The sequence below is a fragment of the Hylobates moloch genome, unplaced genomic scaffold (genome assembly GCF_009828535.3).
Source record: "Hylobates moloch isolate HMO894 unplaced genomic scaffold, HMol_V3 SCAFFOLD_144, whole genome shotgun sequence".
Taxonomy (NCBI): Eukaryota; Metazoa; Chordata; class Mammalia; order Primates; family Hylobatidae; genus Hylobates; species Hylobates moloch.
The window spans coordinates 18,328-44,382 of NW_026652419.1; the positions used below are offsets into that span (position 1 = coordinate 18,328).

Genomic DNA, 26,055 nt, shown 5'->3' on the forward strand with positions numbered 1-26,055 from the left:
ACTACTTATCCTCACTTGGCAGCCCAGGAACTTAGGTTCAAGGAGGCTGAGTGACTCCCCCAGCATGGTAGAGTAGGTATCAAACCCCAGGTCATTTGATTCCACGACTACTACCCCAGAAATAAAGAAAGGCAGACAGGGCGTAAGGACCTGACCACAGAACCAAGCTCCACTGCACTGGGAAGAAGCAGGCAATCCCAACTCATTCGCCAAAACTCCTCACTCCCGAGTCCCACCTGCGCCTCAGAGCACGCACCAGAAGCCTCTGGCGATTCAGAGGCTGTGTTTGAACAAGGGGCTGCACACCCACACTTCTTGGGCCTCCTGAATTAACTGTCCCACCTCAGCCTCCATGCCCTGGGGGTGGGTCCCATGTAATGTTCTCGGTCTTCTAGATAAAAAGGAAGAAAACTATTAGTGTTCCAGCTGATATGGGCTAAGGAACACAGGTACATGAAAAATTCTAAAGGGCCCAGGCTTAAGTGACACCACGCTGGTGAGATATTAATAATTATCTTAAAAGGAAATGGAATTAGTATTTCTTTGGGCCCAGGCTTCAGTGACACCATACTAATGAGATATTAATAATTATGTTAAAAGGAAATGGAATTGATATTTCTTTAAGAAATACCAGTATGTGTAGTCACCCACCATAGAGCTAAAGGAAATGGAGAATTTTCTTTAGGCAGTGATTCTCTCACAAACAGCCATTGCCCAACCTAACATTGACCAGTCCTTAAATGAGACGTAGGACTTAAACAGGTCACACCGCAAAAGTTCTCAATAAACGTTTGTTTCTTCTGGACAGAAATAATGTAAGGTTTGCTATTTGATAAATAGTTTGGGTCTGTTGAGGGTGGGGGTAGGTGGGATCTAATATGTAGACTGTTAGCACAGTCCCCGACCATGGGCCTGGCACCCAGTGTTTGTCAGTACTTAACCCACCCAACCACGCTGCTTGAGGACAAAGGATTGACAGTGTGATGCTTGGGCCAGGGGGCTTCTGAACTGAACTGCTAGAATACATTTTAAAAATATGCATTTAAATTTGCTTTAGGGAGACCTCAATGTTCTACAAAGATAAGTAGTAAAATAATCTTTTTTTATTGGTTTGCCAAGTTTAGAACTGCATATAGAGAATTTTAGTATTGGCAATTAGAGTGAATCTGAAATTTAATTCCAAAAATGAAAAACAAAATTATTTGGGGAGGTGAAAGTCTTTGCTCTTCATGTTGTGACACACACATAGAATGTTCTACCAGCTCACTCAGTCATGGGGCATTTGGACAGAGCCCTAGAGGGCTTGTGGTCTGATGTTCTTACTTGGCTGGTGAACAAATTGGGATCTGAGGAGCAAAGGGCCTTGCCCAAGGTCAATCTAGGTCAGAAGCAGAGCCTGCATCCATGTCTTCAGTGCTGAGCCTGCAGAGTGCCACTGTTCCCCTATCGTTGCTCTGAGGATAAGCCACACTCTAGCCACAAGCGGGGGTGTAACATCCCTGAACAAGAAGATCTTCTGCCCCAGAGCAGCACTGTTCAGTAGAACTTTCTGCAGTGATGGAATTGTTCTATATCTGCCCTGTCCAATATGGCAGGCAGGAGCCACAAATATCTATTGAACACTTAAAATGTGGCTAATGCATCCAAGGCATTGTGTTTTTACTTTTAATTAATTTAAATTTAAATAGCCCTGCGTGGCTGCTGGTTACTGTATTGGCCAGCACAGTTCCAAAGATAGTAAATTCCTTGAGGCTGGGGCCATGGCTTGTTCACCGTGGTCTCTAGAATAGCATTTTGTCATGATAGGGCCTTGATATATGTTTCCTGAGTTGAGTTGATTTGTGTGTTTTGAATATAACTCTGCATCCTACTCTAGAATCACATGATAAACTAGGAGAAATTAATAAAACGTGAATTTTTGCTACGGTGCTAATGACAATATAACTCTTAAAACAAAAAAGCTAGTAAAAATAAGTATATTTTAGTAATATGACTCTCAGAGCTATCTGGCCCATTCTCTTTGAACTCCCCTTTCATGTCTTAAGGGGAAATCTATACGGGAATAAGCAGCTGATGTTTTCAGTGGCACTGCTGACTGCTGTGATGACGTGGGCTCCATCCTGGCTGGTTTATCAGGCAGCTGATTCATAGTCATGTTTCCTGATGCACCCCCCTAGATTGATACCTTGAAAATCTCTGGGTGGGGGGGAAACTTAAAAGATTCTCAAATGTTCATTTACCCTAAAACATCTGACCCATTTTCAAAGGTGCTTTGTCTTCCTTGTCTTGCAAATTGGTGTGTAGCATAGTGTTTAAGAGTCTAACAGACCTGTTGCCATTTCCTAACTGTGTGGCTTCTGTTTCCCTACCTACAAAATTGAGATATGCCCTATCTCATAGGTTTGTTCTAAGGATCACATGAGACGGTGTTTGGAAGGGCTTACAAGTGCCTCCCTGTAGGAATAAAAGCAGATGCTTACTGAAGGCTTACTACGTGGCCAAAACTGATCCAAGGACTTTACTCATATTCACCCATTTCATTCTCACAACAACCATATGAGGTCCAAGTTCACTTAGGAGGCACGACTGAGCAAAGTAAACCTCCTCTGGAGAGAGCCTGTGTTTTTAACCACTGTAGTATACCAAACCATCTCACAAATAGTGAGGACCTGAAAAATACCATTTTTATGACTGTTTTGCAAAATATCTTGAAAGTCAACAGACTTTTAAGCCCCAGCCAGGTTACCTTGTAGCCATGACAGCTATTTATCAGGGGAGGAAGGGAGCTATTTTCTTTAAATAATATGTCTGGGAACATATCCCATCCTGAGCTGATCCATAACACCTCATCTGGTTAGAACAATGCTATGGACAGATGCCAAAGCCCATGTCCCAGCTGGGCAGTAGGGGAGGTAAGAGGGGGTGGGTCCTCACCCACTGATGCTCGCTAGCTGCTTGTTGATCTTTAGGTGAAAGTCAGACAACTCTGCCCACAGGAAGGCCTTATAAAGCTAATCCCGAATGTCATCCTCCCCACAGCTTCCCAAGGTCAAGGTAGACCAATTGTAGAAGCTGCTTTGGACATGAATCAGAAGTTCCTGGGTCACCCTCTGAAGTATGAGTCATGAGGTAGCCTTGCATTCTCATGGGGAAGCCACCTGCCTTGCAGCAAGTGACTTCATTCCCTATTGGTACTTGCTTTGATCCCTGAAGTCAAAATCTTGGCTAATGGACATGTCTATTAGTGCACGTGTGTACCTAAGTACGTTTGGGAGACAGAGATGAATGAATAAACTCTCAGCAGAGGTTTTTGATTTGATATATTTGGTCTGATTAGCCTGTAAATTAGAATATGTAGGTTCTATGAGGCTACAGCCATGGATTCTACGTGTAAAGGCTGTCTGCTTCTACACTAAGAGTAACTATGCAATCATGAATGTTAGGGAAGAATGTAGGTAGACAAGAACTGGCCAGTGTAAGGTGCTCTTACACTGTAAGGGGCCAGTGTAAGGTGCTCAAACCTAGCACCACTAGTGGGAAAAGAAATCAAAGGGCATCTTCGCTGAATAAAAACACAGTGTCTTAAGGCCTCAGAGGCAGATTCTGGGCAAATGTTATAGCTAGAGCTCAGAATCTCAAAGAGAACCATTGTAATGCCCTATGACAGCCAATGACAATAAAGTAAGAAAAGGGCTTTCCTCCTCCCCTTTAGTTTCCTAACTGCTGTGGTTGAGCCCAAGTGGCAGGACCACCACCATTTGAAGTTCACACAAGTCCTACCGCTCTTTGTTGGTTGTTTTGCTGGCACTCACTAGGAAGCAGAGTTCACCCTGGCGGAAGAGGTTTGAGCCCTCTCCAGCGCAGGCAGCTGTGTTCAGGACCTCTGGAGAATGCAGTCATTTGTTTACACAGCTAAATCAAACACCTCCTTGGGAGGACAAGCTGCAGTAGCAGCAGGCTTCCTTCTTCCACTGTGACCTCTCTGTCTCTAATTCAAACACATTCAGTAACAGATACATTAAATTATCTGTTAGGTGGGAAATGATGTCCAGTAGAGGCAGAGAAAGAAAGAAAATCTTTCTTTTTGTTTAAACTTGATGATCAAAGTGGGGAGCAACCCTGTGCTGACGTGGCATAAGAGGACATATTTTGACAAATACATCCAGGACGTGCTAGGAGTGAGGTCTTATAGGGTAAGGGAGCCACTGCCCCCTTAGAGATGTTGGCTGGATAATCCCGCCTCTCACATCTGTAACTCCTAAACTCAGGCTGAGAACAAAGCGGGCAATGAATGCCAATGGAGGGCTCAAGTGGCCCTGCTGGTGTCAAGGTAGACACCTGGAGTTCCTTTTGAGAAATGCCAGTGGATGTGGGCAAACATCCCAGAATGAGTTTCCTGGCAAATCTAAACAGTAACTTTCAAGATTTATTTCCCACTACATGGAAAAATCCACTGGATAAAATAGCCTTGGGCTATCTGAGTTGGTTGGAATGGTGAGTTAGAGGCCGAAGGCACTGCAATAAATTTTATCTTGCACTCTGGGCACCACAAACAGACATCTGAAACGTTCACCCACAGAGAGTAAGGAAACACATGACGACTGGAAAACAAAGGGACAGGAAATGCACAGCTGTTAAAAAATGTCTGTCTCTAAAATAAACAAATTAAATACAATAATGAAACAAATAAAAAGATCAAGTTGAAGCACAAAGATTCACACTGGGGCAAAGCCACTAGGTAATGCCTGCGTCTAACTGGGTCCAAAGGAAGAGAATCACCTGGCTGACAACTGCAGGGCACTTGAGCTCTCAAAGTTTCTTGTTGAATCATCCCAACAACTTGGGCACATGGGTGCTACTATATTCAAAACATTTGATAATCAACAGAGCTGGGCACTGACCAATCAGACCACATTCTGGCCACAAACACCCATTTCAGCCACACCAGTGAATGCCACTTGAACTGCAGTTTGGGTTATCATCCTCAGTTTTCTGGCAGTAAAACAGCAAAGTTGCCTCCAATCACAGAGCCTATTGGTGCAAGAGATGGTGTCCTTTCACCTATAGGATGAAGCTTTTGCAAGCCATGCCAGCCGCCTTCAGGCACTACTTCTTCTCCCCTGATGCTGCAGCCACACCTCTGCCCAGCCCATCCACTTCTCTTGAGCTTCACACCTCTGCACTTTGCTTATGCTCTTCCTCCTGCCTGAAATTATCTTTCTTCCTTGCTTAGCTGGAAAATTCAACCTTTACAGCCCAGAGCAGCATTTATGAGTGTCTACTCTATGTGACTACAGCTCCACTAAGATAAGTTGGGAAGTCAAAAAGAAAAGTAAGGCAGTTTCAGCCCTTGAGGGGTTCAGGGCCATGAAGGTGCGGAGGCGTATAAACAAATCATGATCAAGGGCTACAGGGAAGGGAATGGTGCATAGAAGAAGGCCCGAAACATAGGACCTGAGTCCTGAAGCGTGGGTGTGGGCGTTGACCAGGCAGTCGAGTGGGGGAAGAATGGAAAGGCTCAGTGGTACCAGGTGGGAAGCCTGGGGCAGTCCCATAGAACATGGAAGAAGCATGAGGAGCTAGACTGGGAAGGCCTTTACCTTAACAGCAGTGAGGAGTCACTGTGGAGCTGTGGGCGCTAAGTCATGGCAAGCCTGGGGTTTTAGAAAGATCTTGCTGGAAGCAGTTGAGAGCTGAACAGCAAGAGACTGGCGGCCTGGCAACCAGCTAAGAGAGACAGTACAGGCTTCTGTAAATGGAGGCCATAAATGGGGAAGGAGGAGGAATTTCAGAGATAATTTGGAGAAAGAATTGACAGTGCTTAGAGGATTTATGATGTTTTGAATTGGATTTGTGCAATCTGTTTCTACTCTATCAGATTGAATTATGTTCTGCTAGTCCTCTGAGATACCACCATTATGGCATTATTTAATGACACGCTTATCTCTCCCATGTGAGCTTCCAAGGAATCAGGGATTAACAGCATTTATTCAAATGTAGGTAGCTCAATTCATGCAAATGCATGAATGACTGAATGAATTCACATCTTTTTGGTTTCCTACTCTAATCTAGCTACTTTCAAGCAGAAAAATCCAATCATAATAGTGCCTATTATGCTGCATATTACAAAATAATGTCTGTCTTCATTGGATTCATCATATAATTTATCCAGAGAATACTTACTGAGCCCCCTATTAACATGGGCTGCATATGATAGCAGAAAGAGCTTTCTCATCAGAGCCAGGCAGCTCTGGATTAGAATTCCAGATCCCCCATTTAGCTGTTGTGTTACGTTAGACTGTCAACCTCTTTGAGTCTCTGTTTTTGATTCTATAAAATGACAATTATGCTTACTAGGCAGGTAATTGGGAGTATTGCATGAGATGACATGTAGAAGTGCCCAGCATGTGACTGGCTCATAGCAGCTTCAATATCAGTCCACCCTATGAGCTCCATTGATTACTATTTGGACCTCCACCCATGACCCCAGTCTACCCCTTGCCCACATTTTCCTTCCTCAGGCCAGTTATATGTTTCTTAGAAACTAGAGGTATGAAATGAGGTCATTGCCTATGAGTTGCTTAGGATCTAGTTCGTGGCTCTTGAAATAATATTGTTTGTGTGATGTAGACTTCTGTGCTCTTTCTCACGATTCCCTGATTTCTCCCTAGCCTTCCAATGCACATCTAGAGTCAGTGAATTAATAGAAGAAAGCAATAGGACAGATAATTCACAAATATTTATACATCTGACTCTAAAGTACATTACATGATCAGTAGCTTTATCTTCTTAATCCTATTTTTTCTTGGGTTATCCTGAAAAATACGTTCCCTGAATACATTCTGTTTGGGTGGTGGTGGTATGTGGCCAGGAACATGCAAGGTACAGAGAAAAAATAGTCCAAAACTCTGGCCTTTGAGAATTCATCAGCAAGATAATCACCATGTAGACAATAAGGAGTTATGCACATGTATTGACTGTGTTGACAGCAGAGCAAAAAGCAGTTAATGAGTGCATGTTTTTTCACAGCTTAGAGAAGTACAGTGGTTACTGGTTAAAGTACAATTTTACGCCTTGATCGGAGGTATTTTTGTATTAAAATCTGGCTGAATTCAGCTTCCTGATGTGAAATTCAAGACCTGAAAATCAAATATATTATGAAATGAAAATACACTGTGAACTCTGAATAGAACTCTGAATAGTATTTCATCTGTGCCAGGCCTAACCTTTTGCTAAACAAAAAATCCAAAGGGGAGGGGTGTGTATGTTTGTTTTAACTGAAGGGCAATGAGAAGAATAATGTATTAATTTTTCTAATTGTGCTTTTCTCCAGAAGCAAAATATGTGTGAATAAAGTCACATATAAATTAGAACTATAAATGAATACACATGCCAGTTTAAGATATTTGCCTGTATGAGGACTCATTTGTCCTGTGTCCTTAGATTTGGAGAAAAGGGTGATCGGAAGGCCCATGGGAATGAATGTCTCCCCATGCATGACGTGAGGCTCTCCAAACCACCATCATCTATTTTCCCACTCCACTGCGTGCCTTCTAACTGGGCCGTCTGGCTTCCATTTATTTCCCCCTGTTAAGGGGAGGGGATCAGAGGAAAGACAGAATGTATTTATGGGGTGAATGAGATTGCAGCCCGTATTGTGGAGGGGGTCTGAGACAGCAGACCGTGGTCCACAGAAATGCCAACATGGTGCTTAGGCTGCCCTCCTGGGAGGAGCCTGTACTCTCTGCTCAGAACCCCCAGACAGGCCTTCAGCAGCCCGGTGAAGCAACATCCTTGCTTCCCTGCCCTGGAGAGACCTTCAGAGCCATCAGCAAAGAGCTTTCATGGCCTCTCTGCTACTAAGCCATCCTCAGGGTGGGGACGTGAATGATTTTCAAGTTTCCTCCAGACTTCCCAAAACACGAGAACAGAAGCAGAAAAATCCAGGACAAGTCGCAGTGATGTGTTTCTTCCTCACACATTTCCTCCCTGCTGTCTTCTCCTTTCTGTTCATTGCTCCCTTGCTTTCCTCCTTCCCCACCCCAAGGGCAGGAAGATCAGAAACCACATCATCACAGCTGCTGGGCTTCTGCCCCCATCATACCCTCTGCTCAGAGGCCCTCGTAAGTCCTGGCGGCCAGGGAGGATGTGATTTGCAGCTTTGTGATTCCTAGAGGAGCACCAGCTTGGAGGCTGGGCCTATTTATAGGAGACACTAACATCATTTCCTCTCCTAAGCAGTGTTTTTTGGCTTGTATTTTGTTAAAAAGCTGATATTTATTAAGTGCTTACTATATGTCAGTGCTTTGCATGAATTAGCTCATTTAATTCTCATAACGAGCCTATTAGGTAAGTACTATTAATATTCCTATTTTATAGATTTGGAAACTGGGCACAGATAATAGGAATTTGAACCCAGGCAGTGTGGGTCCAGAGACTGAATTCTTAACCACTTAAGCAATTAATATATTTTAAGTATCTGTTGGGTGCCTGGGGCTGCATTAGGCACAAGCTGCATAGAAAAAATAATCCTTCTGGAAAACAAGACACTTATGTCATGATACAAATGTCAAGTAGACAAGGAGTATTCTTTATAGTACTTCACAAAAACACTGTGAGAACCACTGAACTCCATGGTGCACAAATGAAGCATTAGAGCCTCTCTCCTCCGTCCACACCCCCTCGCACGGGTCCTGCTTATAACAGCAGTGGGTGGATGGTGGTGGGCCTGGCTGGGAATAAGGGCTTAGCAGGTAGAGGCATCATGAGAGGAGGGAGACGTTAATTGAGTAACTGTAGAAGGGAACTCCAGGTCCCACAAATCTAATAGGTCTGTAAACATGCAGATAACCTGGACTCTTCCCTGGAAATTCTGAGCCAGTCCATCTGGGTTGATGCTTAAGAATCTGTTTTGTAAACAGACATATAGACCAATGGAACAGAACAGAGGCTTCAGAAATAACACCACACATCTACAACCATCTGGTCTTTGACAAACCTGACACACACAAGCAATGGGGGAAGGATTCCCTATTTAATAAGTGGTGTTGGGAAAACTGGCTAGCCATATGCAGAAAACTGAAACTGGACCCCTTCCTTACACCTTATACAAAAATTAACCCAAGATGCATTAAAGACTTAAATGTAAAATCTAAAATCATGAAAACTAGAAGAAAACCTAGGCAATACCACTCAGGACATAGGCATGGGCAAAGACTTCATGACTAAAACACCAAAAGCAATTGCAACAAAAGCCAAAATTGACAAATGGATCTAATTAGGCTAAAGAGCTTCTGCACAGCAAAAGAAACTATCATTAGCGTGAACAGGCAACCTGCAGAATGAGAGAAAATTTTTGTAATCTACCCATCTGACAAAGGGCTAATATCCAGAATCTATAAGGAACTTAACCAATTTACAAGAAAAAAAAACAACTCTATCAAAAAATGGGTGAAAGATATGACAAGAGACTTCTCAAAAGAAGACATTTATGTGGCCAACAAACACATGAAAAAAGCTCATCATCACTGATCATTAGAGAAATGCAAATCAAAACCACATTGAGATATCATCTCATGCCAGTCAGAATGGTGATTATTAAAAAGTCAAGAAACAATAGATGCTGGTGAGGCTGTGGAGAAATAGGAACGCTTTTACACTGTTGGTGGGAATGTAAATTAGTTCAACCATTGTGGAAGATAGTGTGATTCCTCAAGGATCTAGAACCAGAAATACAATTTGACCCGGCAATCCCATTACTGGGTATATAACCAAAGGAATATAAATCATTCTACTATAAAAATACATGCACATGTATGTTTACAATAGCAAAGACATGGAACCAACCCAAATGCTCATCAGTGATAGGCAGGATAAGGAAAATGTGGTACATATACACCATAGAATACTATGCAGCCATAAAAAGGAATGAGATCATATCCTTTGCAGGGACATGGAAGAAGCTGGAAGCCATCATTCTTAGCAAACTAACACAGGAACAGAAAACCAAACACCACATGTTCTCACTTGTAAGTGGAAGCTGAACAATGAGAACACATGGACACAAGGAGGGGAACATCACACACCGGGGCCTGTTGGGGTGGGGTAGGGGGCGAGGCGAGGGAGAGCGTTAGGACAAATAGCTAATGCATGTGGGGCTTAAAACCTAGATGATGGGTTGACAAGTGCAGCAAACCACCATGGCACACATATACCTATGTAACAAACCTACACGTTCTGCACTTGTATCCCAGAACTTAAGGTAAAATAAAGAAAGAAAATTTTAAAATTAAAAAAAAAAATCCTGTTTTATAAAATGCATTCAAGGTCATTCTTGTCTTCAGACAAGTTGGTGATTGCTTAGTAGTTGCCTGCCATTTGGTGCTGCTGTCATGACTGGCACCTTCTGAAAGGCCACTGGGGAGCCTCTGTTGCCACTTCCAGAGTTTGGAGAGAGAGGGTCACACACTCTGGAAAATTGTGGTGGCACCAGGGCAACAGAAAGTCCTCAAGAGCACCAGGTGACAGATAGAGTGAGGCTTTTCCTCACTAGTTTGTTATCCTCAGGACTCACAAGTCTGAGACAAGAGGGCATGCTCCCAAGGGCCCTTGAGTTTATTCCCTCTCCTATTGCTCACAGAAGCCCCTACCTTCCAACAGTTCTAGACGACACAGACCCAGACCTGGCCCATGGGCAAGAGTGATCCGCCCTTAGATGGAGTCATTTATTGAGAGTATGAGGCTGAGAATTTGAAAATGACTGACATGTGCTCCCTGATTCTAAATAACTCCAGTTTAGCTGCCCAGCCAGAGATGGACATGTCAACAGCCAACTCTAATCTATCTGGGAGAGGGGTCTGAGAGAGGTGCGAAGAGAGGGCCAGGAAGCACAGAGGAGTGAATGACTAAACCTCCGTCAAAGCAGAAGTGACATTTAAGAGCTGAGTGCTGAGTCTCAAAGAATGAATGAGTAGAAGCTCAGCAGATGAGGAAAGGGACAGTCATTTCAGGCGTTGGTGGACATACACTTTTCTACCTTGTGTTTCTTCTTTTGGGGAAACATCTTCCTCTACTTCATAGTAATCCTGCTCATAGAAATGGCCCCATGGCGGGCAGCTGAGCCAGGCCTCCCAATCAGAGTACACAGGGGTGGGTACAGGAGCCAGACCAACAGGGAAACTCTCTAGGAGCATTGCTTCTGCTATGGGAAAGGGATTTTTGGTGTATAGATGACTGCTAAGGGCTGTAAGCAGCTAGGGCATCAGCAGAGGAGAGGGCCTGGCCAGAGACGAAGCTGAGCAGAGGCGAGTAGAAAAGTGAGGTGGAAGGACACAGGAGTCTCATGGTGGCTTCCAACTCTTGGATCCCCCTGAACTTCATTATTTATGTCCACCAATAAATGCTTTCTTTTTGGTTAAGCAAAAACTTGTGACCAAAAGCGCTCTAATAAATGGGCAATGAAAACAGTATTTGCAAAAGGTAGAATCCCAAGAGGTCATGGAATGGGAATACCTGTAGGCGTGAAAGGGCCAGGTAGCAGAGTTGCGGGTGTGCAGTGAGCAAGGGCTGGGAAGGTGGGGTAGGACAGATTTGGAAAGGACCTGTGTTATTTGGGGGTCGAGTCATTAAGATTTTAAATGAGAGAGCAACGTAAGCAGGTGTGCGGAACATAACTCTGGTGCCAGTGTAGAGAAATGCCTGGGCCAACAGAGGCTGGACCCTGGAGTCCAGGAAGGAAGCCCTTGGAATGGGCTGGTGCAGAGATGACAAGGCCTCTAGTCCTCAGAGAGCCTGGAATGCAAGAGGCAGAGTTGAGAGATATTTAGGAGGGAGAGGAGACAAAGCTTGGTAAGAGAAATCAGAAGGGCAGGCTCTGAACTCAGGCGCCCCCAGAGCTGGATCCTGTTCGCTCCTCTTAATGGTCATGCATGGGATCTTATTTAACCTCTTTAAGCCCTGGCTTCTCATCTGCAAATTGGCAATGATAATGGTGCAAACCTCATGGAGCTGTGGGAATTAAATGAAGCATATGTGTGTAAAAGCAGTTGGCACAGTACTTGGCATAAAGTAACACTCAGTAAGTGACAGCTACTGTGTGGAGGGTGAAGAAGGAAAATTAGGGATGACCCTGAAATCCCTCGCTTGAGAATTTGGGCAAATGCTGATGATGTTAATTAGGATAGGAAATACAGGAGAAGGATCTGTTTTATGGGCAAGGAGAACATACAGTTTTTGGAGGGGACATGTTGAGGCTGATGTGCTTGTAGAACTTGGGGGCAGGAGTGTCCAGCAAGCAATGGGACCGTGGGGTTGAGGGGACACTGGCCATAGATGGCCACTCAAGCAATGGCAGACAGGAGAGGGTTGAGGACAGACACAGATGCTTAAAGGGGGCTACAGGAGGAGGAGCCCAGTATGAGAGGTAGGAGATGTGAAGAGGAAACCGTTTTCAGCATAGATAAGTTTTAAGTATGGATAAGCTGTTAGAGAATCAGAACTGTACAGGGGATGTAGGGATTCTTGTTTCTTCAGTGGGGAAAATGAAAGCTTAAATTCAAGACCACTTGACTTGCTAAGGGAGCTCTGGCCCCACTCATGGGGCTATCTTCAAGGGGCCCACTGTGGGGCTTGCAGCCCCTTACCTCCAGGTATTGATTGACCAGGCGGAGGGTGCGATCAGTGATGTTAAATATGTCCCTCCAGTCGAAGTTGGCCATGTCGTCAGTCTGGCTCTCCCGAGGGCCCTTGTAGAGGAAGTTTAGGATGGCTTCAGCAGTAATACCTTCTTCACCAAGCTGCCTATTCAAAAAGTCTTTTACTGTTGGGTTCCCCAGGGTATCCTTGGGAAGAAGAAATACAGTCACTGCTTAGAAATTCCACAGGATCTTTGGTCTTGTTCTTCAGCCATTTCTAATTTTTAGTGATTGAGGATAGCTAGTGAGCTTGTTCCACTATGAAGCATACCTATCTATATCCCATTTCCCCCAGTCCATGGGTCTCTAGATAGGGGGAAGATGTGTAGGGGAAAAGGAGGGGCCAGATAGGGGGCATTGAAAATGGTGTATAAAAAGGTTTCTTTTGCTTATGGATATTTTTGTTTTCTTTTGAGTGTCCCTGCTATATAGAACTCTTGTCTTGGTTTTGCAAAGCTGAAAATGAGACCAGACAAACACACTCAACCATCTTTGGAGTTACAGAGCTGGCTCCTTGGGGAGATGCCTCTTTGAATTTGAGGCCCTTGAGTGAATTCATAAAAGTGGGAAACTCCAGGAAGCCATTGGTCTTGTGGCAGCTTTTAGACTTCTCCCAGAATTCAAGAAACATATTTCTCATCCAAAGTCAGTGACCCCACTTGGTGACTGCTTGGAATGAGGGCCTTTGGGGCCTGCTTGTTGTATTTTGATCTAACTCCAACAGCGATGAACTCTTTGCTGGGAAAAGGAAACAAGTGCAACTTTCCTGCCCCCACCCCTTCCTCCTCCCCTCCCCTCCCCATCCTCCAACCCCCCCTTACTCTGATCATGTTCATCTGTGTGCTGTTGTCAAAGAAGTACCAGATTTGGGGCCCTACTTCTTCCCAGGCTTTGACCAACTTCCTAACGCGCTCCAGTTCTTCAAAAGTTGAGTTGGCCTGAAACCAGACAGAGATCGAGACAGAGACACGAACAGAGAGAAAAGTGAGAGAGAACTTTTGGTTGTGTCTTTTCTGCTCCTGTCACTTAGTGTTAGGGAAAGGCTTTTCAAGGAAGTGTTTTTATTTTCTCAGTCTATTGCTATTTCCCAGAACAATTCACCATCTCCCAACCTCCTGGGCTGACAGAATCTAATTTCTTAGTATCTCAGAAGTCCATGTAATACTGATGATATTATTTTCTCGGAACCTCCCTCGTTAAAGCTAGATTTGGATCCCCTGGGAGAAAATACTCTTCCTCCCTTCCTCTCTGTCTTTATCTGTTCTAAGTAGCCAGGATTCAGAGAATTGTGAACCCTTCCATGAGGGATATAATTCAAGCAATGGGAAAGAAAACCTCATTGTAGGCTGCAGTAGAGAGGGGAGGGCCCAGGCAGGGGCACTGAAGCAAAGCATTCCAGTGATGACTGTGGATGGGGGAGGAAACGCAAGAGTCCACTTAGCAGAAAACAAACACGACATGTGCTACCAGGAAGGCACATCACACACACACACACACACACACACACACACACACACACACACACTTCTGGGAGGTCCAGGGTACACAAGGCAAGCCCAGCTGGGATCTTACATTCTTCAGTATCCTTCGTGCTGCAGGTGAATCAGGAGTGTACAGGATTTTTCCCATCAGCAAAGGCTTTGCCGCCCTCCAAGCGATTTTGGTTAAAGGATTTGACTCCAGGCTCTGGATCAATGCATTACAAAAGGATGCTGCCAGGAGAGAAGGGACAGATCTTACAGAAACTCCCCATTGCTTGTAACTCAACATAGTCATTAGTGTATCCACATCGCATGTCTCATTCAACTCCATGCTGGAGGATTTGACGAATAACCTAAATTAATAGGCTGTACCCCACCAATAACAAGTTCATCATTAGTAGCAGAATGCCACAGTGCCTCTCAGTAATGGCCTCATCAGAGAAACAAAGGATGCGACTTGCCCTGTGGTTTCTTCTGCTTTAGGAGAAGGAGGCTGAGAAGCCTGCCTCTGATTACTGCTAGGAACTGAGGCCTTTTTCAGATGAAAGGGACTGAGAGGCCAAACAAGGCCCCCGCTTGGAATCTCAGCTTGAGCCTCAGTAATTTCCCTTCAATTAGCTGCTTAGCTGCTTTGTTGTGTGTAGCTATCTTAGAGTCCAACTACTTTTGGCATGTCCCTTGCTGCCTCTTTTCAGTTTTTAACAAGAGGGGCAGCCAGTTACATTTCTTCCCCACCCCATCCTCCTTTACCCCATAGAAGACCAAAAAAAAAAAAAAAAAAAAAAAAAAAAAATAGTGAAAGGTGGGGAAGATGATTTGCCAGGAATTTGCCATTTGGAATGTAATTCACTACTACACACATAGATTTTCACGGTATTGTGTTTGTAAAAGCGTCCTACAGCCGTGTTTACTTGCCAGGGCCCTTCCCATCTGACCTTTGCCTGGAACTCTGGGTTGCTTCCTTGTGGATCATTCTCTTCCTCTTGAACTTAGCCCTAGTTCAATTACATCAGCGGGAAATGGCCCCTCTGTTCCCTTTCCAAGCAGGCCTCAGTTCTTTCTGTGGTTCATGTCCAGAATTGCTTATAAGCAACGCCCCCTTTCTGCAAGGGGAAGTGGAGTTTCTGGGAGCAGTCTCTTTGCCTAAGGCCACTCAACAAGACAAGATAGATGCAAACCCAGGTTTGGTTTCACCTGGAAGTGTTAAACCATCAACTTAACCAACACGAGAGGCCAATTTATAAGCAGGACCCAGAAAACTTACTTGTTCTTCTGTCATAAGAATAGATAGGATCCTTCCTTGTGGAGTCAATCCCCAGAAAGGCCTTATAGTTATTGTCTTCATACCAGTTGAAGGAGAGCACCCGAGAGCCACCTCCCTCGGGGTAGCCACACAGGAGGTCAGACAGGATGCCCATCAGCTTTGTAAAGGTCTCTGGACCACCATTCTGCATGAGGGGCCTGGTCACCCACAGCAAGTCCTGCATACTCGGCCGACGGATAAACTAGGGCAAGGCAAAGGCTTCAGGTTATTTTAAGGCAGCCAGAGTCATAATCTACCGTGAGGCCAATGCTCCAAAGTTTGGGTTTGACTTCCACATTTAAAAGAAAACATCCATATTCTCAGCAATCCTTAATCCAGCTTCGAAAAACAAAAAACAAAACCTACTGCCATCTACTTAGGGACTAGGAGAATACTAGGATGAGCCTTAAAGAAAATCACAGAGTGGCCGGGCGCAGTGGCTCACGCCTGTAATCCTTGCACTTTGGGAGGCCGAGGCGGGCCGATCACGAGGTCAGGAGATTGAGACCATCCTGGCGAACATGGTGAAACGCCGTCTCTATTAAAAATACAAAAAAATTAGCCAGATGTGGTGGCGGGCACACGTACTCCCAGCTATTCCGGAGGCTGAGGCAGGAGAATGGTGTGAACCTGGGGGGGCGGAGCTTACAGTGAGTAGACATCGCGCCGCTGCACTCCAACCTGGGCGACTGAGCGAGACTCCGTCTCAAAACAACAAGAAGAAAAAAAATCACAGAGTGACCCCTGGAGCACTGTAGTATAGCCTCTCTTCTTCCAGTCTCCTTTATTTGAATTTGTTGGGAATGTGTCCTTGGGCAAATGCAGAAAATATTTTACTGTTAAGCTAGTTCTTGGGTTCTGTTGTCTCACCAAGATGGGGATACTGGGGAGAAAAGGAGGGAAATAAAATGACTGGGGAATGGTTCTGTTGTAGAAATGCAAGATCAGAGCAAATTTCTTTGGCTAAATAGTCTAAAATTTAGTTTCTTATATTTGGAAAATAATCTTATTAGCTGAATTTTACCAATGAATTCTTCCATTTCCTTGAAATGTGTGGTTTGTGGTTTTCTCGTGTGTGTGTGCTTGTGTGTGTGCACGTGTGTGTGTGTCTGTGTGTGAGTTTTAAAATTCTAGCAAATATAGAACAGATGAAGTATCCATTCCTGGAAAAACACTTTTTCAATTCTGTGCCAGCTAAGAGGAGGCTGATGGCCTTCTCTTCTCCATGTGGGCACCCTGTGGTGCTTGCTGGCCTCATCCTTTGAGGGTAGATCTGTAATGCCGAGAACTCAGGAGAAGGCTGGTGGAGTTGCCAGTAGCTTGGCTCCCGTAATGCCATTTGGCTTTGCTTTAGGGGAAAATACAAAATTAAAATAAGGCTGCTTTTATTCCTAAAACACACCTTATTAATTGCTTTGTTTTCAGTGGTACTGGGGAATTTATAAAACCATTAGGATTCAATCAGTGAGACTGAAAATAGTTCCCCATTGCAATAAGTCATGTTTACCTGTCATCCCTCTCTTTGTCCACATGCCAACACTTGCCCTCTGAAACTGATGAGCCGAGGGAGAATCCACAGTGAGTCATGCCTATAATCACCGTCTATGCTTCAATAAAGTCAAAATCTCAAATTGCTTCAACAACAGTAAGTCTTATGACAATCTTGTAAGGGGTTATTACTATTATTATGTTGCTCATTTAGTCAAAGCACTCAGAGATGAAGGGGCTGTTCTCGGGTCAAATGGTGTAATATCAATTAATATAAACTGGGCCTTCTGCTTTAACTTAGTTCACAAATGATTAGACTTGCTATCTACACAGTCAAGATGCCTTCTGGAACTTCTACTCAGAACTAAGAGTGTTGATATACTTTGGGGATTGTTTTTACATTCTCTATCAGTTTCAACCTTATGGTACTGATATAAACTTTTTTAATGCTATGAAGAAAAGACTGTTTAACAGAGACTCCCACTGTAGCAGGTGAGCATTAGCACAATGGGCTCTTCTCTAACTTTCCCACACATCAGTGTGCATACTCGGCCCAGGTTGAGATGAGTTTTATAAAGACAGATTCCAACCATGCAGTTTTCCAGGTTGGTGGAGTCCAAGTCAGCTGCGAATAATGAAGGGAGAAAAGTTTGGAAAAAAACCTGTTTCAACTTTTCCCTCCCTTTTGTAACACTCATCACACTTGAAGAGAATTGCTTTTTTCCCATCTCTCTTTCCCACAGGGCCATGACCAAATCTGCTTGTTCATCATCATATCCCCAGCACCTCTCATCTATTGCGTGGAAGAATCCATTTCTATATGGGAGGAGACTTGTGCAATCAGATGTTAATTAAAATGTGCACATCTTTTTACAAAACAACACAAAAGTCGATTGTTTTCTTTATGATGAAATAAGCCAACATAGGTAAAACACTTAGAAGAAGAGTGCCTGTAAGCTATAAAGGTGTATGCTATTATTATTGGCAGTATATATTTATGTGAATTTTAAGACTATAACAGAAATGATGAACCACCTCAGTACTGAAAAGACTTAGATTCAACTGTAAGTCTTCTGATGATTTATGCCACACCAGGCAAGTTGCTTATTGCCAGCGGCATTTCTTTATTGATGTGAAATCAGAAGGGTGGTTCCTTTCTTTCTGCCTCTTACTGAAGAGCACAGATAATTTGGGCTGTGAACAGGTGCTTTGAAATCGCTAGATGGAAAGATCAAATGTACTTTTCCTTGAACAGGTTTGAAATACAATTAAATTAGTTGACATAAGTGGGGTAAATGGTGGAAAGACATAATGAAATTATAATTACTACCATCGGGCTACTCACCTCTTGAATTCTTGGTGACATATCAGATAATATTCCTCCCCAAGATCTCAGATTGATACCTTGAGAACGGCTGTCTAGGAGTGTAGGAAGCTGTAATTGACAGTAAAACAATTTTTTAAATATATATATGTTTGCAGGTATATACACACATACGCACTATCTGATCTCCTATATGCTTGAAAACTCCCCCCCTCCCCCACCCTTCTTTCTGATCGCAGGACCTTTTCTGCAAGATTACTTTTAGAAACAAAAAACTCTTTTATTTAATTGACAAAATAAAGGCTCTCATTCCAGGTCTCCCTGCTGCACTTGTCAATCACAGATAGTTTCACAGTTATATTAAATACTATCACTATTTCAAAGTGATTCTAATTGCTGTTTTAGCAACACCAAACAAGATTCCTGGAGGAAGGAAAACAGAGCACAGCTGGCAGAGAGTGAAGGAAGTGCTGCGGGCCTGGGGTGCCCATCTGTTCACCTCAGAGCTTTGTAGACACTGCAGTCTTCTCGTCATTGTTTACATCTTTCTTCCTTTGTGCCATTTTCAGACAGGTTGTGTCTCTTCCTCCATTCAACACTGCTCTCTCATGGAGGATTTGACCAGCTACATCACCTTGATTTCAAAGCAGCTGCTGGTAGGAGTCGGAGAAGTTCCCTTGCAGATTCTCCAATTGCCAGCAGTGTTCAGGAAACCCCAGCCCATGCGAACTCAGCACTGCTCCTGCTTTTGCCACCTCGGCAGGGGATGTGGAAGCCCCCAGGTGTGCTGCCTCCAAGCTCCAGAGCCTGATGTGAACATCTGGTTTTCTGGAAACCAAGATCACGTCCTGTTTGACTTCATTCTTCACGTTTCAAAACTGATGGAATCACTGATTCTAGAGGAGTCACGTAGGACTGAGTTCTAAGTGTAAAGACAGTGGTTTTCAAACTCAAGTATGCTTCCTGAGTAGGTGTGAAGTGAGCACTGGGCATGCGCCTTTTAACGAGCTGGACTTGTAATTCTCATCCAAGTATCCGGGGACCAAAAGCCTCGGCTTTGTATCTGCCAGCACAGTTCTCCTAAATGATCATCGGGCTGATCTAACTTGCATCAACGCTGACAAACAGGTGGAGTTAGGCTTTGACCAGCCAGGTTCTCATTTCTAGCTGTGTGTTTTTGCCCCTCTCCTCTCGGCTGTAGATGCAGAGGTCCTTGTATTCTTTTTGACCCTGAAACTCTAGCATAAATGTAGGTAACTCAGGCAGCATTCATATTTCAGGCTTATTTTCTAATTGTGAAATAAAAGGCTTTGTTAGGTATGAGAGCTACAAAGCAGATGGGTAGAATTTTCCAGAGGAAAGAACAGCTAAGCTGCTTTTGACACTACATCACTGAGAAGCGTCTCCCCTCTTTGACCTGAGCACTGGACCGAGGCATTGGTCTTGCCGGGAGAACTCTTCAAACTCCTTGGAAATAGCTTCACTGGGTGCTGGGCAAAGCACTTCAATTTCTGCTTTTTTCCATACAAGGGTGGGGCTGAGAAGAGTGGGTGGGAAGGGAGGAAGCAAGTAGGCAAAACTGTGTGTCAATAAGCAAGTTAGCACCAAGTCCTGCCCATCCTCCCTCCTGTCTCCCCTGAGATTATTAGAGATGAAAAGAGACCTGAGAGACATATCAGCAAAATGGCCACATGTGGATTTTGATTCTGATCTGAACAAACCAGCTGTAACAATTGGGGGAAAGTGGACATGAAATGGGTATTATTATGATAAATTTTGTTGGGTATGATCATAGCATTGTGATTTTGTTAAAACAAATAAGTTCTTACATGTTAGAGATACATAGGGAAGTACATATGGTGAAATGATATGTTGTCTGTGATTTGCTTCAAAAATCCTTAGGAAAAAAAAGTGGAGAACATTTAAAACAAGAACAGCCAAATATTGATAATAGTTGAAGCTGGGTGATAGATCCATGGGAGCTCATTATATTATCCACTCTGCTTTCATACTTTTTTCCTATAATAAAACATTTTAGTAATAAAAAAAGATTTTAGTGTGTATGCAAAAATAAATTGTCGAATGAGCAAATACTAAGGAAGTATCCTATCTGTTTTGTTCTTCCCCTCTAGGACTGCCTTTGTTCACTTCCCTTCTAGAATATTTTATCAAAATAGGCATAGAAAAAGGACTGGCCTTCTTGCTAGTCCCCTTGCCTCTAGCTCCCTCCCTTCCAATGCATTGTGGTCTGAGTTACCCAACAGGCCAATACAGTCATGTCACTTTCCCTGCTCAAAAATCTTCCATGGCTCCCTACTGTCTCCAGAAGAGAAGGTCATTACTACGTTATGACACACATGGCCTCTGTGAGCTGGTGCCTGGCTCCCTCACTTGCCTTCTCTCCTGCTTCTCTGCTGCCACAGTGGACTTCTTTTTGTCTCCGCTCACATGTCAGCTGTCTCCTGTCCCTAGCTCTGCTCTCTATTCCCCCGCATTCCTTCTTTGCCTGGCAAACTTCTACTCATCCCTCAAGTCTCATTCCTAACATGATGACCTATGTGAAAGACAGCTTCCCCCCAAGTAGATTTAGATGCCCCTTTTTCTATGCCTCTTGCTCAGCCCTGCCCAGCCATGCTCTCTTTCAGAGTTCTGTTTCCTTCCTTGCGCTCTTCACCGTTGGTAATTATTCTGGTGTTTACTTGTCATCTGTCTCCCTTGTAAGACTCTATGCTCCATGTAGATAGAAATCATACCTGGATGATTTCTAGGCATGCTGGGCATGTGGTGGGCACTCAATATTTGATGCATGAGTAAATGATCTTATCAGAATAACAAGCAGATTGATTATAATTGTTTATACACCTGATACTCCATAAAATGGTATGTTCATTAAGGACAGGACACCACTTTTTATCTTTGTATCACCAAGCTTTTTATCCATTGCATTTTCTGTACACTCATCAATGTCCAACTAAGGAAGGTTCTGTAAGACAAGTCTGCTTTTAAGTCGTCTTTTTTTAAAAGGGTAAATAAATTTGGTCTTTTTATCTTGAAGTCAAATTCCCCTATACTGAGGTCCTGTTAGAAGCGGATGTAATAAAGGAGTGGTAAATGAATGACTTCCTGAAAATTCATAATCACTCAATTTTACTAATTCAATTAATTGTATTGCCTAGGTAGTTCTGAGTCACACGAACAGCACATAGGCTTTTTTTCTTTTTTAAGACAACAAAGTAGTAGCTGTTTACTTATATAAAGGACAAGGCAAACCTGTCTCTGCAAACTTCCCGATATCTCTACCCAAGGGTAATCAATGTTAACAATTTGGCGCATATCCTTCCAGAAGCACCAAGCCTTTAACTTCTTTTTATATCTTTTTCCTGATTGACAGTTCCACAGACCTCCACATTTTTACCATAGTTTGCAGTTTAACCACATCAGCATATATGGCAGCGCTTGGAGAACACCCTGCCCCAAATGGTGGCTTTGCTTTCCCTAAAGTCTAAGGGTTCCCTCCAAGAATATGAGATCATCACTGTCTTAGTTCATTCTGGCTGCTACAACAAAATACCATAAGCTGGGTAAACAACAGAAATCTATTTCCCACAGTTCTGGCGGCTGGGAAGTCTGAGATCAAGGCTCCAGCACGTTTATTGCATGGTGCGGGCTCATTTCCTGATTTGTAGATGGCATCTTCTCTCTGTGTCTTCATATGGTGGAAGCAGCAAGCTGGCTTTCTGGGGTTTTACAAGGGCACTAATCCCAGTCATGACCTAATCGCCTCCCAAAGGTCCCACCTCCTAATGCCATCATCTTGGGGACGAGGATTTCAACATATGAATTTTGGGGAGGATGCAAACATTCAGATCATAGCATGCATCTCCTCTGCATTTTTATCACCCTGTTGCCTAAGAGTCCTAATAAACGTATAACATGAAGCATAAGAAAGACCACAAGAATAATGCACACACCAACCCATTCCATTAACCTTGCCTGGCACTGAGTGACTAGGCTTTGTCACAGTGACAAAGATTGATGCTTATCTATGCAATTTTGCTAAAAGTGATAATGCCTGGCCCAGCCTCCCATGTATACGAGGTGAGCCTATGGCACAATGGTAACCAAAAAGACACCAGGAGAAGTCATAGGCTGGGGTTTCTGGAAATGGTCTTTTGAAGTAGGCCCCTCTGCCCTTTGCCTGGCCCCTGCCTGCAACATGGATGGGCTGGAGGAGGCAGCACAGGCGTTTTGAGGTCACCAGTTGATGAGCATATGCTGGGGATGAAGGAGGGAAACACAGAGCAGCCTTGGGGTCTTGAGGAAACCTGTGGTGCTCCAAACCCCTCTTGGAGGACCCAGCACCAGACTCTGCCTGGGGAGAAAAATGAAACCCACTGTTTCTCTGACTTTTGTTACTCACAGCCAGGTGCAGTTTCTAAATGATAAAATCCCACATTTGACAAATATGTATTGAGTGTCTGCTATTGTGGCAGGTGCTGGGGACACACGGCAATTAATGAAACAAAGTCCTCCCTTCATGGGGTTTGCCTTCAAGAGTCTCCCTGAGGCTTCGCCAGCCCTCCCATCACTGTTGTCATGCTGTGTGTATGTGCAAGATTCTCCCACAGGAGAGAAAGAATCTACCTCTGATCCCTTATGCCTCCCTAGCTACAGTCTAACTTCTCTCCTCTACCCTTCATTCCCACATTCTTTTAAGATAGTCCATAATCAATGACTTCACTTCCTCACCAACACTTCCCTGGCTTCCACCCTCACCATCCTACTAAGATGCTTTATCAAGAACCCCTCAGTTTTCTCCTGGTTTTTAAGTCTAGTGGACATTTTGGCTTCTTGTATTTTCAGACCTCTCTGCTTTTCTCAACATTTTGATCATGTCCTTTTCCTCCCTGGTTGTCTGTGACACTGCTTTTGCCTGGTTTGCTTTGCTACTTCTCTGCCTTTCCCACCAGTGACTGTGTGTCTACCTTCCCCTGAAGTGCTGAGGTTCCCAAGGGCCTCCCTTGCTCCTCTCACTCTGCTCATTTCCTTTATCATTTAATCTGCTACTTTTTTGTTGATGACTTCTAAATCTGTACCTCCAACCCAGACCTCTCCCCAGAGCTTCAGACTTACATATCCAACTGTCTGCTGGGCATCTGCCTAGATCCAACGTGTCCTGAACTGACTACATCGTCTTACCCCAAACCAACTTCTGTGCCTGTGTGCCCTTTCTGTTGCTGGCACCACTTTCTGTCTGGGAATCATCATTGGTTCTTCCCATCCCATTGTCTAAATCTCCAGCCTGGAGATCCAGAAATTGGTGCTGGGAATGAGTGTGGGGTAGGATGAGCCCTTAGATAGCAGAGGGTAACCAAGGGACATCTGAAAGGCTACTTTAGGAGGAAGCTGGCATCAAAGACTGGAATCCAAAGAAGCTATGCAGAGAAAAAGCAACCAGGTGCTGGATAATAGGAAGGCATCTAAGAGGGGGTAGGAGCCCAGAGGCACAAACTAAGGAACAGCCATGCTCATGTCTCCAGGGAGGCTGGGCATAAGTAAATCAGTCACAAGCTCCTATCAGTTTTGATTATTTCCTCTTCTTTCTGAATTTGTTTTCTGTCTCCCTCACTTGAGTGTGGGTGGGAGATTGCCCATGGCCATGTGGACAATCTTCTCTCCATCCCCTCTCCTTTACTTCTGCAGGCCCCAGGCACACTCTGGTCTTGAAACTCCACCACACATCACATGAACACTTTGGAAAGCATCTGTGTCCATATCTATTCAGATCTCTCTCTATCTATAGGTCTAGGTCTATGTAGGTATAGTTTTCTAAAAGCTCCTAATTTTTACTTTTGAAATTATTTGACTTTGAACAACTTATTTAATGATTTATCTGATATGAATTTTAAGCAATCATTGTGACTACTTAGAAGTGTTTGTAAAGTGGAAAAACCTGAACTGCAAACAGGCTTTGGAATTTAACATTTTATGAATATAGTAAATTCTCACTTAATTCATCCACAGGTTATTGGAAACTTCAACTAAGTGAAATGGCTATAATGAAACCAATTTTACCACAGGCTAATTGATATAAACCAGAATTGTTTCTTTCTTTTCTTTTTCTTTTTCTTTTTTTTTTTGAGACGGGGTCTCACACTGTCGCCTAGTCGGGAGTGCAGTGGCATGATCTCTGCTCACTGCTCCGCCTCCTGGATTCAAGTGATTCTCCTGCTTCAGCCACCCAAGTAGCTGGGACTACAGGTGCCCACCACATCTGGCTAAATTTTGTAGTTTTTAGTAGAGACAGGGTTTTACCATGTGGGCCAGGCTGATCTTGAACTCTTGACCTCAAGTGATGCGTCTGCCTCAGCCTCCCAAAATGCTGGGATTACAGGCGTGAGCCACTGCACTTGGCCCAAAATTAAGTTTCTATAGCTTGTTTCTGGTTACGATAAATCACCAAACTTCAAAATAAAGACTAAAATTCTTCTAATATTAAATATTGAAATAAATGTGAACTATATATACATTTTTAAAGTTTAATTAAAAAATAAGATAACTATTTACCCAATTATTTCAGTTCAGAGTTGTGGGTGGCTGGATTCCATCCCAGCAGCTCAGGGCACAAGGTAGGAATCTAACCTAGACAGGATGCCCTCCCATGGCAGGGGCACTCACTCCTACACCCACACTTACTCACGTTGGGATCATGCAGACACACCATTTCCGCTAATGGGCACATCTTGGGGATGTGGGGGGAACAGGAGTACCTGGAGCTAACCCAAGCAGACATGGGAAAGATGTGCAAACTGGCCCTGGCCAGGAATCAGTTTTGTTTTCTCTCACCAATGGTATGATAAAACAGTGTTGAATGAAACTCAAGGACCTGCTATAACTAAATTTAACAACGAAGTTGAATAAAATTACCTTCCTTAAATATTCATTCATTATAATTCTAAAGTTTTTTCATTTTCTTTTGGAGCCAATTGAAAAAAAACCAATTTCAATGGGCCGAGCACGGTGGCTCAAGCCTGTAATCCCAGCACTTTGGGAGGCCGAGGGGGGCGGATCACGAGGTCAGGAGGTCGAGACCATCCTGGCTAACACGGTGAAACCCCGTCTCTACTAAAAATACAAAAAATTAGCCGGGCGTGTTGGCAGGCGCCTGTAGTCCCAGCTACGCGGGAGGCTGAGGCAGGAGAATGGCGTGAACTCGGGAGGCGGAGCTTGCAGTGAGCCGAGATCGCGCCACTGCACTCCAGCCTGGGTGAAAGAGCGAGACTCCGTCTCAAAAAAAAAAAAAAAAAAAAATTTCAAATCTCAAATAGTTTTGTAGGCTTCTGTAAAGCCTGCAGTCCTTAGCCACTAGTCCAATCACTTTGAGGACTAATGGATCAAAATGACCAACCCACCCCATCTCACCCCATTCTCACTCTACCCCTACTGGCCAGAGCCAACTCATTTCAAACTACCTCACCTTCTCCAGAAAACCTTCTTCCCCCATCACCATGCTCTTCCAGCTTTCCTTCCCCATGGGTTAGGTGCCCCTTCTAGCTATTCCTGTCTTTCTCAGTGCACTTATTTATCACTTTTATTTTGGTTTGCTGTTATTTTTTAACGTATCTATCTCTCTACTAGACTGTAAACTCATTAAACATAGGAATAGGTTTTATTTTGTTTGTCTTTTATCTTCTGGGCATGGTACGCAGTAGGTGCTCAATAATACGTGTCGTGGTAATTAATGAGTAAATAAACTATAACAGAGTG

At 43.8% G+C, this 26,055-nt stretch overlaps 1 protein-coding gene across 1 annotated transcript in view; it reads right to left on the reverse strand.

The window, feature by feature from the left end:
• Positions 1-26,055, reverse strand: part of LOC116464043 (retinal-specific phospholipid-transporting ATPase ABCA4) — a gene marked incomplete at both ends in the record, with an annotated part of 63,133 nt that overhangs the window by 16,787 nt on the left and 20,291 nt on the right. The window contains 5 exons of the mRNA XM_058434956.1: positions 12,642-12,839; positions 13,514-13,630; positions 14,265-14,404; positions 15,438-15,678; positions 18,310-18,399. Of these exons, the coding sequence (XP_058290939.1) occupies positions 12,642-12,839; positions 13,514-13,630; positions 14,265-14,404; positions 15,438-15,678; positions 18,310-18,399 (786 nt within the window). The remainder of the gene's footprint in view (positions 1-12,641; positions 12,840-13,513; positions 13,631-14,264; positions 14,405-15,437; positions 15,679-18,309; positions 18,400-26,055) is intronic.